The sequence below is a fragment of the Panthera leo genome, chromosome E2 (assembly GCF_018350215.1).
Source record: "Panthera leo isolate Ple1 chromosome E2, P.leo_Ple1_pat1.1, whole genome shotgun sequence".
In the NCBI taxonomy this organism is placed as follows: domain Eukaryota; kingdom Metazoa; phylum Chordata; class Mammalia; order Carnivora; family Felidae; genus Panthera; species Panthera leo.
Window position 1 is genome coordinate 42,402,325 of NC_056693.1, and position 13,629 is coordinate 42,415,953.

The 13,629-nt window shown below is 45.1% G+C and overlaps 1 protein-coding gene and 1 long non-coding RNA gene across 3 annotated transcripts in view; one reads left to right on the forward strand and one right to left on the reverse strand.

The window, feature by feature from the left end:
- Positions 1-2,184: 2,184 nt before the first annotated feature.
- Positions 2,185-8,940, reverse strand: LOC122209130. The gene is made up of 2 exons (XR_006197460.1): positions 8,586-8,940; positions 2,185-2,273 (listed from the first exon to the last, which is right to left on the reverse strand). It is a non-coding gene; the product is annotated as an uncharacterized LOC122209130 (long non-coding RNA).
- A 47-nt stretch (positions 8,941-8,987) lies between these two features.
- The window catches only part of CBFB (core-binding factor subunit beta), a 53,882-nt gene continuing 49,240 nt past the window's right edge, over positions 8,988-13,629 (forward strand). For both annotated transcript variants that reach the window (XM_042920805.1, XM_042920804.1), the window contains exons 1-2: positions 8,988-9,292; positions 9,508-9,594. In XM_042920805.1, coding sequence (XP_042776739.1) covers positions 9,215-9,292; positions 9,508-9,594 — 165 coding nt within the window. In that variant the 5' untranslated portion in view covers positions 8,988-9,214. The remainder of the gene's footprint in view (positions 9,293-9,507; positions 9,595-13,629) is intronic.

Below are 13,629 nucleotides of genomic sequence, written 5' to 3' on the forward strand. Positions count from 1 at the left end.
ATCCTCTCTCTCTCTCTCTCTCTCTGCCTCACCTCCCCCACTTCTCCCTCTTCTCTCTTTCAAAATATAAACATTTTTAAACTTTATTTATTTTGAGAAAGAGAGAGATGAGAGAGCACGAGTGGGGGAAGGGCAGAGAGAGAGGGAGAGAGATTCCCAAGCAGGCTCCAAACAGCACAGAGCCCAATGCAGGGCTCAAACCCACAAACCCTGAGATCATGACCTGAGCCAAAGTCAGATGCTTAACCGAGCCTCTCAGGTGCCCCAATAAATAAGCATTTTTTAAAAAATGAAAAAAATAAAACTAAAAAAGGGGCACCAAGCTGCCTCAGTCAGTGGGGTATAAGTTTGAGCCCCTCATTGGGTGCAGAGATTACTTAAAAATAAAACCAATCAATCAATCAATAAAACTTAACAAGACCTTAAAACACTTTTATAAAGTGACTTCTCCACAGCATCTTATTGGCCAGAATCCAAGTCAGGCCAGATCCAAGTATACTAAGGGAGATGGCACCGGGTGAAGCTCTCTTTCAAATAACTCTTAGTCACTGTCACAGATCAAGTTCTCTAGAAAGTTTCGCTTGCAAGGTATTTATTAAAAAGTGCCCTTGGGATTAAATGTATTGCTAGCAAGGCCCGTGGGTGGTTCAGTCGGTTAGGCATCTGATCCTTGATTTTGGCTGAGGTCAAGATCTCATAGTCTGTGAGATTGAGCCCTGAGTTCAGTCTCCATGCTGGGCGTGGAGCCTGCTTAAGATTCTCTCTCTCGGGTGCCTGGCTGACTCAGTCTGTTGGCTCAGGTCATGATCTCACGAAAACCCCCGTCGGGCTCTGTGCTGGCAGGGTAGAGCCTGCTTGGAATTCTCTTTCCCTCTCTGCCCCTCTCTGACTTACTCTCATTCATGCACACTCTCTAGGTCTCTCTCAAAATAAATAAACACTAAAAAAAAAAAAAAAAAAAAAAAAGATTCTCTCTCTTCCTCTCCCTCTGCCCCTCCCCTCTCAAAAATAATTAACTAATTACTTATTTATTTAAAAAACCCAAAATGTGTTGATGGGAGAGGAAAAAAGTAGAATTGGGTAGAGGGAGAAGTCAAGCTACACTGCAGCCCAACAACAGCTTGAGGTGACTCCACAGAGAGCCCTGGAGCTCATGTGGCCCATCAGGATTGCTCTGCTGGGCCTTTATACTCCCATCACCAGTTATTGTTTTTTTGTTGTTGCTGTTTGTTTGTTTGTTAAAGTTTATTTATTTTGAGGAAGGAAGGGGCAGAGAGAGGGGGAAAGAGAGAACCTCAAGCAGGCTCCACAATGTCAGCACAGAGGCCCACCAGGGACTTGATCCCATGACCCTGGGATCATGACCTGAGCTGACATCAAGTCAGACACTTAACTGACTGAGCCACCCAGGCACCCCTCCCATCTCCAGTCATTGGATGTAAGCTGCCCAGAAAGGAAGACTTGAAGGTAGCTCTCTATAGCTCAGGGAACCCCAGAAAGGGGTGAGAGCAATCCCAGCTGCTAGGTAGCAGACCTTCAGTGAAGAGGGATCTAGGTGGCTCATCTGTGTCCATCTCAATCACCAACACTACTTAAGCTTCAAGGCATCCTGGGAGCTCCCCTGGGGCAGAAGGAGCAAGCTTTCCTAGCATCAGGTGGGCTAGGGAAGCTACTAACTGTGGGGCACCTTTGAGGAGGCTAGGTCTGGTCTCCAGGTCAGGCATTGGTGTGGAGCAGTCATTCTCCCAGCAGTTCTCAGAGGCCTCTGAGCCCATGTTTAGTGAAAGAGCATGAATTTGCCTGGCTGAGAATGGGGAAAGAAGCAAGTTAGACAGCGGAGGTTAACCAGGGCTAGAACAGTCTGAAGCTGAGCTCCTTGCCTATTCACTCAGAAGTATCATCTAGAAGAAGAGAATTATTGTCTGCTTTATTAATTGCTCCGTTTGTGTTCCTAGAGGAAAGGCAGTCTGATGAGGAGGCTGTGGGCTAGTAATTCTGTCTGCCTACTTGCAAGACAAGTCAGGGAAACCCTGACTGTCAGGATGGTTTAGAGCTTGGGAAATTTGGGAAAGAACCCAAGAACAGTGCATGGTATCAAGGCATCATCAACATGGAGCAAAAAGGAGAGAAGGTAAAAGAGGATGCATTTGGATTCAAGAGTCAATAATGAGCCAGAAGTGAATGTTGAATTATTCAACCTCCTTTATTGATCCATTGATCTCTATCTGCAGGTCTTGGTTTATTCTTGGTTGGCATTTCCTGTGTCTGAGACACTGAGAAGAAAAATGGGGGGAGGAAGGATTTTTAAGACTCAGGAAGAGAGAAGAGGCAGTGCCAAAGAGAAATTTGACCAGCAACAAATATCAAGAATCTTAAAATACCCATACTTTTTGATATAGGGGTTCTGCTTCTGGATATTGACCCTAAAATCACTATCAAAAACATTAAGAAAAATCCTTAAGCACCACAATGTTCACAGAAGCCTATTTTATAACAGTAAATAATGGGAAACAACCTGAATAAATGCCCAACAATAGGAGATCAGCCAGGATGTCATTAGTTTTATATAATTACATGGGAAAATACTTATGCCATAGGTTAGGTAATAAAGGCCATTCAAAACTGTACCATAGAACATCATAACTATGTGCAGGGCACCTGGGTGGCTCAGTTGGTTTCGTTAGGTGTCTGACTCTTTTTTTTTTTAATGTTTATTTATTTTTGAGATAGAGAGAGATAGAGCATGAACGGAAGAGGGTCAGAGAGAGAGGGAGACACAGAATCCGAAGCAGGCTCCAGGCTCTGAGCTGTCAGCACAGAGCCCAACGTAGGGCTCGAACTCACAGACTGCGAGATCATGACCTGAGCTGGAGTTGGAAGCTCAACCGACTGAGCCACCCAGGAGCCCCAAGGTGTCCGACTCTTGATATGGGTTCAGGTCCTGATCTCGTCATGAGATCAAGGCTCGAGTTGGGCTCCGCACTGATTCTCTCTCTCCCTCTCTCTCTGCCCCTCCCCTGCTCACGCTCCCTGTCTCGCTCTCAAAATAAATAACTAAAAAAAAAACCAAAAAAACCAGCATAGTTATGTGAAGAAACACAGCTGGAGAAAGGCCAAAGAAAATATACTTAAATGCATGTTTAATTATTAAAAAAATTAAAAAAATTTTTTTTTTTTTTGAGAGAGAGAGGCAGACAGACAGAACATGAGCAGGGGACGGGCAGAGAGAGAGGGAGACACAGAATCTGAAGCAGGCTCCAGGCTCTGAGCTGTCAGCACAGAGCTCGATGCAGGGCTCGAACTTGAGAACCGTGAGATCATGACCTGAGCCGAAGTCGGACGCTTAACTGACTGAGCCACCCAGGCACCCTACTGTATATTTAATTATAATTAAATTACTGTTTTGAGGTGGTAAGACTATCTTCTTTTCCTATATTCCTATATTTCCTCAGTTTTCTACAAAAAATATGCACGAGTTTTAAATAATTAAAAAAATGTAAGGGTGAGGCAAAAGACACTCATATGAAGACTGCACAGTAGTAAAACGAACACAAATTAGTGGGGAGCCAAATCCTCCCAGGATGCTACTATGTCCTAGGTGTACTGGCCATCTCCTTGATGCATCATCGTATGGCCCAAATGATAGAGTAAGGGACACTGTGGAGTGGTCTATGGAGGACAATCAAAGGCCCCTGAACTTATATTCAAAGAAAAAATGTGAGTTATTGCAGCAGAGAAAGGGGAGGAAGTCATGCTAGATAGAGGGTATATACAGTAAAAGCAAAGGCACTGAGGCATGTGGGAAATGTAACAGGTCAGTATGGCTGGATTGCCACATACCACAGGGAGAAATGATGAGAGATGGGATTGGAAAGGAAAGGGAGTCATGAATGCTGGGCTGACAGTCCTTGCCTCTCTGCCATAGGCAAATGAGAGACTTGAGGGAGGGGCTCGGGGGAGGGGTGGTGCGGTTAGAGCTCACCACTGCCATTCTCTAGTCCCCTAGTCTCGTCTGTTTCCCATCACCCGCCAGAAACTTGGGAGAGCAGGGGAGGAGAAGGGGAGCAGTCCCAAACAGCCCTCCAAGACTGGTCAGCTAGGCCTCCTGACCCCAGCCTGGCCCTCTTCCCAGTACACAAGGCTCGGTCCCCATCCTCAGGCACCCAGACAAACCCCTACGCCTCCCATGACAAAGAGGCTCCTTAGGCCCGGGCAAGATTTGCAAACGTCAAACTTGTAATTATAAGGATGAAATCATCTGGTTCCTTTTAAGCAAACGGGTTTATTGATCCCAACACTGAAGAAATGCTATTCTGGGGAAACTTACTCCTCTCAGTTTTCCTCTCCCAGTGGGATGGCTGAGCTGGTGGGGGAGGGTGGCAGGGGAGCTAAGAAGGGGAAGAACCTCCTGGGAGGGGAAATTCTTAAGGACCTAGGGGAGAGTTTTATGGTGTACTTAAATTATATCTCAAAAAAAAATTCTTTAGGGCCCAGAAAACTGCCTCAATTAGGCAGATGACACACTCACCCCAGACTTAGGCACATCTCCATCCCCAGACTAGAAGCTAGGTAGAGCTGGGGCTTTAGGAACTGTGCCAACCATTAATTTCCCTTCTCTCTCACCCCCATCAAGTCTCATTTGTGACTCCAGATCCTATTTGTTTCAAGATGGCACAATATTTCCCTAGTAACTGAAGGGAAACTGTTTCCTTAGAAAAAAATACACTAGAGGCTCAGGGGTGTGGGAAGACCCCACCCTCTCTTTGAGGAGACGCAGATGTGGGGAGCTGCTGACACCATACCTAGATAAAGCCATACTTTCTGCTGGACTTAGGGAGAAAGGATGTCTAGGCCTTGACCTTCCAAGCCAAGGAAAGACAAACAATTGGGCTCAGGGGCAGGAATGTAAAACCATCAAGGGCAAGGAACTGATTCTGCCATAAGGCCCATGATAGGATTCCTTCATTCTACCTGTTGGGGACCCTTTGGAGCATGGCAGGGTGCTTGAGAAGGAAGGGCCTTGGCCGCAACTCTGCATGAGCTGGCAGTTCAGCTAGAGAGACAAGCAGAGCTTTTGGCATCTTCACCAGCAGATGCCTTAGGCTGGAATAGTTAAGAGCACAGACCTGGGATTGCCAGCACCCCTCTGCCCCCTCCCCCCCGTGCCTCAGTTTTTCTTCATCTGTAGAATAGAGTCAATAATACCAAACTTGCAGGATTATAGTAAGGAGTAAATGAAGATGATATACCCCAATGCCATTTTGTTATCTCTGATGGGTCAAGGTCTTGTCATTGTCCTGTGGTCACTTATTTACATTTTCAGACTTTCTATTTCTTCATCTGTCAGATTGGGACAAGAAGACTTGTCTTGGAAAGTGGTTCTCTGAATGAACTTTGAGATAAGGGTCATAAAAACACCTAGCTCACAGCTTCGCAGTTGGGTCGAACAATTGAGGGTTCCCATCCCCTGCTCAGTGTTACTATGCATTTTCTGTCCACCCATTCAAGATTGGTCAGGGAGTCCTATAGGAGCAGCTGCTCCAGGAAGACAGGGAAGAAGAGGCCCTAGGCTGGCTGAATCCTCAGGAAAGGAAGACTCCAAGCAGCAGGGCTTCAGAGAGAATTCAGCTAGGTTTGGGGAGTGGGAAGGGTGTTTCTAGGCAAAGAACAGATACACACAGTCCACAGTTGGATCCTATTAGAGCTGGTTCTTAGCAAACATCTCCATGGGGTAGTGCCTGGACCAATCCATACCGAGCTGGACAGAAACACAGAGTTAAACATACCTAAATTTCACATGGGTGAAATTTGCCTTTATTAATTTCCTTTAATGTAACTTTTTTAAATAAGTGAAAATTTTTTTCACAAGAAAAAAAGGCATACAGAGGTCAGCCGAGGAGATGGCCTCCTTCAGCCTGCGGCTTGTTTCCCAGGCGTCCTGGCTGGTTGGATGCCAGACAATGCCGAGTGGGTTATCCTGTGGCCTGGAGTTGCCAAAGGCTGTCTGTGGTGCTGCTGTTCTGGATCTGCCTCGCAGGCTTTCTCATCCCTTTCCCTCAAGACATCACTCCCTACCCCCATGAGGCTGACAATTTGTGTACTCTGTCCTGCTCTGTACTCCCACCCTCCGCCAAGATCAGCTGTAGGTCTATGAGCCCTACCTGGACCCATTGTGGAGTAAGAGTGCTGCCTTGTGGATCATTCTTTAGAGACAGAAATGGAAAGTTTTATACTAAAGTATACCTAAATGACTATGATGGCGCTGAATGGTGCAACATGGGATATACTCTTTTCCTACCGTAGAGGCTGACCCCCAAAACTCTGCTCCCCTGACCACTGGCCTTCAGACAGTCCTGTTGACTGGTACCAAAGTCATCGTTTGCCTCTCATTTAGACAATGGCTGCATTGTCCTAGCGTCCGAAGGTCTTTGCTGGACTGGAAAGACTTAAAGCAGAGGCGGCAGATGGATGAAAGCTTCTGTTTCTTGTGGCTTAATTCTACTTCTACCTTGGTGCCTTGGAGTGGATGCTGCCTCAACCACCTCTCAACATAAGATGCAGATGTTTTAAGGCTGGTTTTGTCTACACTTTTCCTATGATGATTTGGAGCTCCCCCTCCAGTTTCACCAGAACCTTTAGGCAGCAAAATAAAAATGGCAACCTTGGGGCACCTGGGTGGCTCAGTTGGTTAAGTGTCTGACTCTTGATTTCAGCTCAGGTCATGATCTCATGGTTTGTGAGATTAAGCCCCTGAGTCAGCCTCTGCGCTGACAGCGAGGAGCCTGCTTGGAGTTCTCTCTCTGCCCCTCCCGAGCTCTCTCTTTCTTTCCCTTTCAAAACAATAAACATTTTTAAAAATGGCATCTTTTGCCAGCTGTAGCTGATACAAACTGCTCAGTAGGCCCACAATGCACTTTCACTCCTTCCTTTTGGAGAAACTGCTCTTCCCTTCTTTCAACTCATCAGGGTCTATCTGAAGCTGCCCATTCCAGGCCTCTAACAGTCCTGATGGGAAAGCCCATGTAATAAGCTGACCAATGTCATCATGTCAGCCTGGACATGGTGATTTGGTAGAGGGGAGAGTATGTGACTCAGACTGGGCCAAAGTCCTTCCCAGAAATATGACTTAGAAATGGAGAAGTAGCTGCTCCCATCCTTTGCCAGGAAATGAATGGCATTGAAGAGAGCATGAGAAAGTTAAACAGTGACAAGAAATGGAGAAATAGAAAAGAAAAAGAGACTATCTATCCCTCTCTTTGATTTATTTACTTAAAATAAAACGGTCCCTTTGTACCTTTAAGTTTACTTGAATTGGGTTTTTGTCACTTGCAACTGAAAGAGACTTGAGGGAAGAATCTGAGATAGATGGAGGCCCATCTGTATCTATACCCTTTCTATTTGTGCACACTCATATATTCACACAGGTTTGCTGTGGGCCAGGGAAGCATGCCCTTGGAAAGAGTTGATTCTATGTTTGCTATTCAGAAAGTGTGTTTGTTAAAACCACTAACCTACAGGTTCCACTCTACTGAAAACTCCCTTCCTGACCTTGGGAAATTGATTAATCTCTGGACCTCAGTTAGGGTGACCTACCATCCTTGTTTGCCAGGGACAGAGTGGTCTCCTAGGACATGGAACTTTCATTGTTAAAACCAGGATCGTGTCTGGAAAAGCTGGACAGTTGGTTACCCTAGCTCACTTCCATATCTGTAAAACTGAGATTAAACTAGACAGGGTTAGGAAATTCTGCCCCACCCTGCATTCAGGTCTACATTGCCAATTGCCCTCAACACTTATTCTTGCGAGTTTTAAATTTGCAATATGGCCAGCTACTATCAATCAGAGTTGGCACCTATTTGCCATCTTTTTTTCCCCTTTATTTATTTTGAGAGAGAGAGAGAGAGAGAGAGAGAGAATCCCAAGCAGGTTCCAGGCTGACAGCTTGAAGCCCAAACTCACCAACTTTAAGATCGTTACCTGAGCAGAAATCAAGAGTCGGACGCTTAACTGACTGAGCCACTCAGGCACCCTGTATTTGCAATCTCTGCACTGAATTTTTGGCTAGCTGGAATTTTAAGGATCAGAATTTATCGAGGACCAACTCTGAGTCAGGCTCTGCTATAAATCCCATGTAAGACTCTCTCCAGCTTGGGCTAAATAACTTGCCTATAACTTGTGAATCTTTTTTAGGGCTTGACTGCACATTTGCGTAAATATATGGGCTGGCCTTAGGTTATATAATTCAACTTTTCTTCTTTAGAAACTTAAATTTACTGGGTGCTCATTATGTGTTAGACCTACATAAAGACTCTCAACGCCAACACTGAGAGCTTGTGAGTGTCTGCATTTTGCGAACAGGCAAACTGAGGCTTAGCATCCAGTGCTTGTGTAAGGTTTGTGTAAGCAGTGGAGTGAAATCCCAGCTAAGGCCTGACTCCCACCAGCTCAGACCTTTCCACCATGATGCGGATTCAGCGAGATTCTCTGCTTTGTTTCCACCTTTAATCTTTGATAGGCACAGCCTACACCCCTCCCTGTCGGTTTTCGGACACAAAGTCCCCAAGGACTTAAGTTTCCTCACTCACGTTCAGGTGACAATCTGGGGTCACTCCAAGCAGCTGAGAAGCCCCAAAGTTTCATACAGTCGACAGAAAGGAACCGCGCGAGCGGCTCCCTCTCTCCAAGGTCCGGGCAGATGTCCGCAGAGCAGTTCCACACAGAGGAAACCGCGGGCCCGCAAGGGTGAGAAGGCCGCACCTCTGGCTCGCTGCAGTCCAGCCGCCCCGCAAGCGGGTGGGCGGCGCATGCGCGGCTCCGGTCGCAGAGTTGTGAATGGTGCGTTTTGTTTGCCGGAGTTTGGGGCGGGCGGGCGCACGAGGAGGAGGGGTGGGGCCGACCGGGGCGGGGCGGACGGGCGGGCTTGCGAGGTGGGCGGCGAGAGGAAGTGGCGGCGGCGGCGGCCAGGGGCGGCGAGTGCTGGGTCGGCGCGGGCGGTAGGCAACGGCTAAGGCGGCGGCGGCGTGGGCTGGGCTCGAGCGGGCGGCGGCACCTCAGACTCCCGGGAGCTGGAGCCCACGCGGGCGGGCGCCTGAAACAAAGGGAAGCGAGAGTCAGGGCGCCGCGGGTGGGCGGTCAGTCGGTCAGCGCGGAGCCGGCCAGCGGGTGCCGCGCAAGTCCGGAGCCCGGCCGGCCGGCGCGGCCTCAGGGCGGGAAGATGCCGCGCGTCGTGCCTGACCAGAGAAGCAAGTTCGAGAACGAGGAGTTCTTCAGGAAGCTGAGCCGCGAATGCGAGGTGAGGCAGACAGGCGGCGCGGAGGCCGCGGCGCGCCCCGAGTGGGCCCGGGCAGAGAAAAGTTTGGGTGGCGCGCCCGCAGAGGGGCAATCTCGCCCGGGCAGCCGCCTGCCCGCAGACTCTGCTTGTCCTTATCTGCGCCGCGCGGGGCGGGCGGGCGCGTAGGCGGCGGTCGCGGATTTGGCTCCTGATTTCGGGTCGTCTCTGCCTTGCAGATTAAGTACACGGGCTTCAGGGACCGGCCCCACGAGGAGCGCCAGGCGCGCTTCCAGAACGCCTGCCGCGACGGCCGCTCGGAAATCGTAAGTCGGCGGGGCAAGGGAACGGGGGGCTCAGGGCGCGGGGACCGAGGCGCGCGCGGGTCACTTGTTGCGCGGGGGCCGCCGCGGCCCAGGCCGGTTCCGGACGGCGCCGCGGACGCCGCGGCTCCCGGAACTGAGCGGGCGCCGTCTCACTTCCTACTCGGGATTCAAAATGAGAAACAAGACACTGGCGGGCCGCGTCCTCGCGGGGAGACGCTTCCCTGTGGCCCTCTGCGGGTCGGTTATGTTTCCCAGGCACGACTCGACAGTTTGCCGCGTGTGGAACTCACACCGGAGCCCAACTGTACAAGGAAAGCTCATTGTACAGGCTGTGACACTGATAAAGGGTTTGGCGTGTTTGTACGGAAGAAAACACCCATTCGGAAAAAGAATAAGGCTTCATTCAAAGATCTGATTCCTGGACGATAGTTTGTTTCTAAGACGCGGGATTTGTTGGTAAATCTGTAGGTGAAGCTGTTTCACTCCCATTATAGCTTACAATAAATCTTTATGCCAGTTATCTATTGTCTTAGTAGAGGGGGAAAAGCCCTAAAGAATGAGCCATCTTAGAATGAATGTTAAGCCTCGGGAGAATCAGAAAGAAACCATTGTCTTTCTTCAAACCTGAAAAACATACCCTGTTTAGTGCTGGAGTTCCCAAAGAATTGCATGGATTTGCGAAACCCACAGTTGATTTGAGGCCATGTTTTAGGTGGTAGATTTAGTGCTTCGCGTCCACCAAACCTTCAAGTGTCTCATGTTTTGGGTTGTCCTATTGGAGGTGCTAATGAGGAGGCAGTGAAGAAGCCAAAGAGTAAGTAGGAAGAAGCTAAAAAAAAGAGATAGATAATTAATTAAAAAAATTAAAAAGTTGAAATACTGTGTAATGGAATCCAGTTATCTACTCTGAACTGGACCCATTTGCATTTGCAGAGACTTGAAGCCAGGGTGCAGTTTGAATTCGGGTTAACAATAGGAAGACATGTTGAAACATTAACTTCTCCCCTCTCCTTTAGACGATATACTTTATTGAGATACAATTCACATGCCATGAAATTCACCATTTTCATCACCTAAATCAACTTTGTTTTTAAAGAATATTTAAAATGAATATTTTGCTATTTAAAATGAAGGCTTTTTCGAATTCTGTTACAGGTAATGTGAAAGGTACTGGCTAAATTTATTAGGAGCTCTAGAATATTTGGTCATTAGTCAATGTTATGAAAGAAAATCTCTAGCTTTTAGCCCACTTCCAAGTTTCTTGAGTAGTTATAATAATTATGTGATTAAAATGCCTAAGACATATTTTCGGTTTTGGCACTGAGTAGTAGAAGAATCATTCATTAGTTGGTCCGGTGATTGTATCATCCTTTGTCTGGGTTTCCTTTTGCAAAAGGTGGATGGTATACCTAACCAGTGGATTTCCTGGAGTTAATTGATGTAAGTGTGAAAGATAAGGCACAAAGTACTGTCATGATTTTTTAGAGCTGAGGGGTTTTTTTTTTTTTTTGGAAACCTAGTGAAGCATAGCTATTAGGGTGTTTTCTGTCATATCAGAGACTTTGCTGTATTTAATTATGAATTGGGAGTATAATTTAACCCACAGTATATCTGAATTGCTGTATTGTAGTATTATAAATAGTTGCTTGTATTTACCATATATTTCTTCCAGGGATAAATCAGACAAACATTCTAGGCCTTCTTCTCTTCCAAATATCTGGTCTGCAAATTTTAATAAGTTCTTAATATCTGACAAGTATTAAAAGTTAAAGGGTAGATTGAATTCTGTATAAGATGTACACTTAAGGTAGCATGCATGTCTTAATTCATTGAATAATGTAACTATTTGTATTTGGGAAGGAATTTCACATTCCCCCTCTGTATAGTTCCCCCCCGCCCCAGCCTTAATTCAGTATTCTCCACGTTTAAGTAATGAGGTCCCTAGCTCCTAGAGGGTGGAGACCACATTAATTCTGTGGTGTATGCATTAATATACTCCCCCCTAAACAGGTACTTGGCATAATGCCTTTTGTATCATTGGTACTTGATTAATTGAATTTAGAGGTTACCTAATATAATGTCTAAAATTTATTTTTTTTATTTAGGAAATGTGTGGCTTTTATTTATTTGGTTGTGGAAAGTAGGTGTGGAAAAGGCATTATTTTGCCTGTGTTTTGACAGCAGCTATGTATAGTATATAGGCATAGTTTCCAAAACTATTACCAACCTTCCCTCTCCTCTTATTCTTTTAATTTTGAACATTTCCTTAGTGTGTCACTGAAGTTAATGAATTTATTTTGTATTTAGATAGATGTGATTATAACTATAAAACTTACTAGACTCCATATCATAGCATGAATAAAAATGATTATGGGTGAGGGGTAGAATCTGTTGGGTAAAGTCTGATTTATTCCTGGTAAGTTCTTATTGTGGTAAGAGTGTTGGAGAAGTCTTCAACGCCAATGATTAATAAAAGAGAAGAATACTTAGGACAGGTATGGTGACTACTCTGACAGCAGTAAAAATTATATTTTTAATCCTGATGATGGCAGGATAAAGGTATGTTGGATCAACACAAGGGGTGTTATTTTCTAATTTGTGAAATCTGTAAAATAATCGCCGGGACAACCTGGAAATCTTATATATAGTCAGTGATAACATTGTAGCATTTTTATGTTTTTGAACCAATTTTCCCAGTTATGTGTGCATAGATATTCCATTAAAAAAGAGTTCTGTGGTCAAATAAATTCGTGAAATGCTATTCTAGAATGATCTGTTTTTTACCACTTCTCTCTGAAAGAGGGATCTTGATGAGATAATGGGCATGAAGTGATGAAGCAGGAAATCTCTTCTGAGGTTGGTCTTCAGACAGGAGGTGAGGTAATAAGATCTGTAGACTGTCTTTACTTAGCACTGAGCTGATTTGGGGTACACTGCGGGTGGAAGGATTTGTTTACTAGGTGAATACTAAAGAAACACGCCTGGAGATTTGGACACAAGGCATTCATTGATGGGCTGCATCGCTTATCTGCCTGCCACCACTCCACTCTGAGAATTTATTATCTGAGGCTGAAAAAGTTAGCTCTCTTATCCGGTTCCAAATGATTTCTCTTAGGTTATTTAGTAAATACTTAAATAGCATTTACTTGGTACTATTGTAAGTATTTTACAAATATTAATTACTGGAGAAACCGAGGTACAGCTAAGTCACTTACTTCAGCCTAGGCAGTTTGCCTTCTAGAGTCTGCTTTTCTTTTGAACCCTAGGTTCGTTTCACTCCATTTGATTGTTTTTTTAAACTTGGTTTTATTAATGGGGGAAGATTTTTATTTTAAGGTTAATGTTGTAATATTGTTGTTTGTTCAGTCCCTATTCACATAAAATATTTGCCACAAGAAAGAGTATCCAGATGATTAGGGAAATACTATCAAAAATATCTGTAGAGATTTAGTAATTATGTTGACAGTTGTACCTGAAATACCAATAATAGAAATAGGGAATAAATTTTTACCTCTAAAGAATCTAAGCTATAAATTCTCAGGGGTACTAGCAGGTAGCTGACTCAGCCAGTGGCTTTAAACATATTACCCCAGATGTGAACCCCTTGCTTTTTCAGATGAAGATTCCTTGATGGGAAACACAAAGTATGTTGTAGAACTTTAATTAGTAAAATAAAACAAAAACGTTCTCTCGTTTCAACAAAGAAAGAAGAGTTTACATTGAGATGATTAAAAATGTTTGTTTTTTTTTCAAAATGTTTTTTACTTATTTCTTTCTCTCTGAATTTCCCTTGGGAAGAGGGACGCCGTTATTTCCATTTTTTACTTGGAGGAAATATAAATCGCTTAGGGGCTACACAGAATACTTTATTGAAATGGTTTTAGATTGTTCCATATGTTGAACCATGCATCCAAATCTTATTATAAATATTAGATGAGTGCTCGTTTGTATAGTCATATCCAGTTCTCCTAAAATTAAATTTTAGAAAATGCATATTTTTTAAATCACCTAAGGTTGTAGCCAGATGAGAAGTTC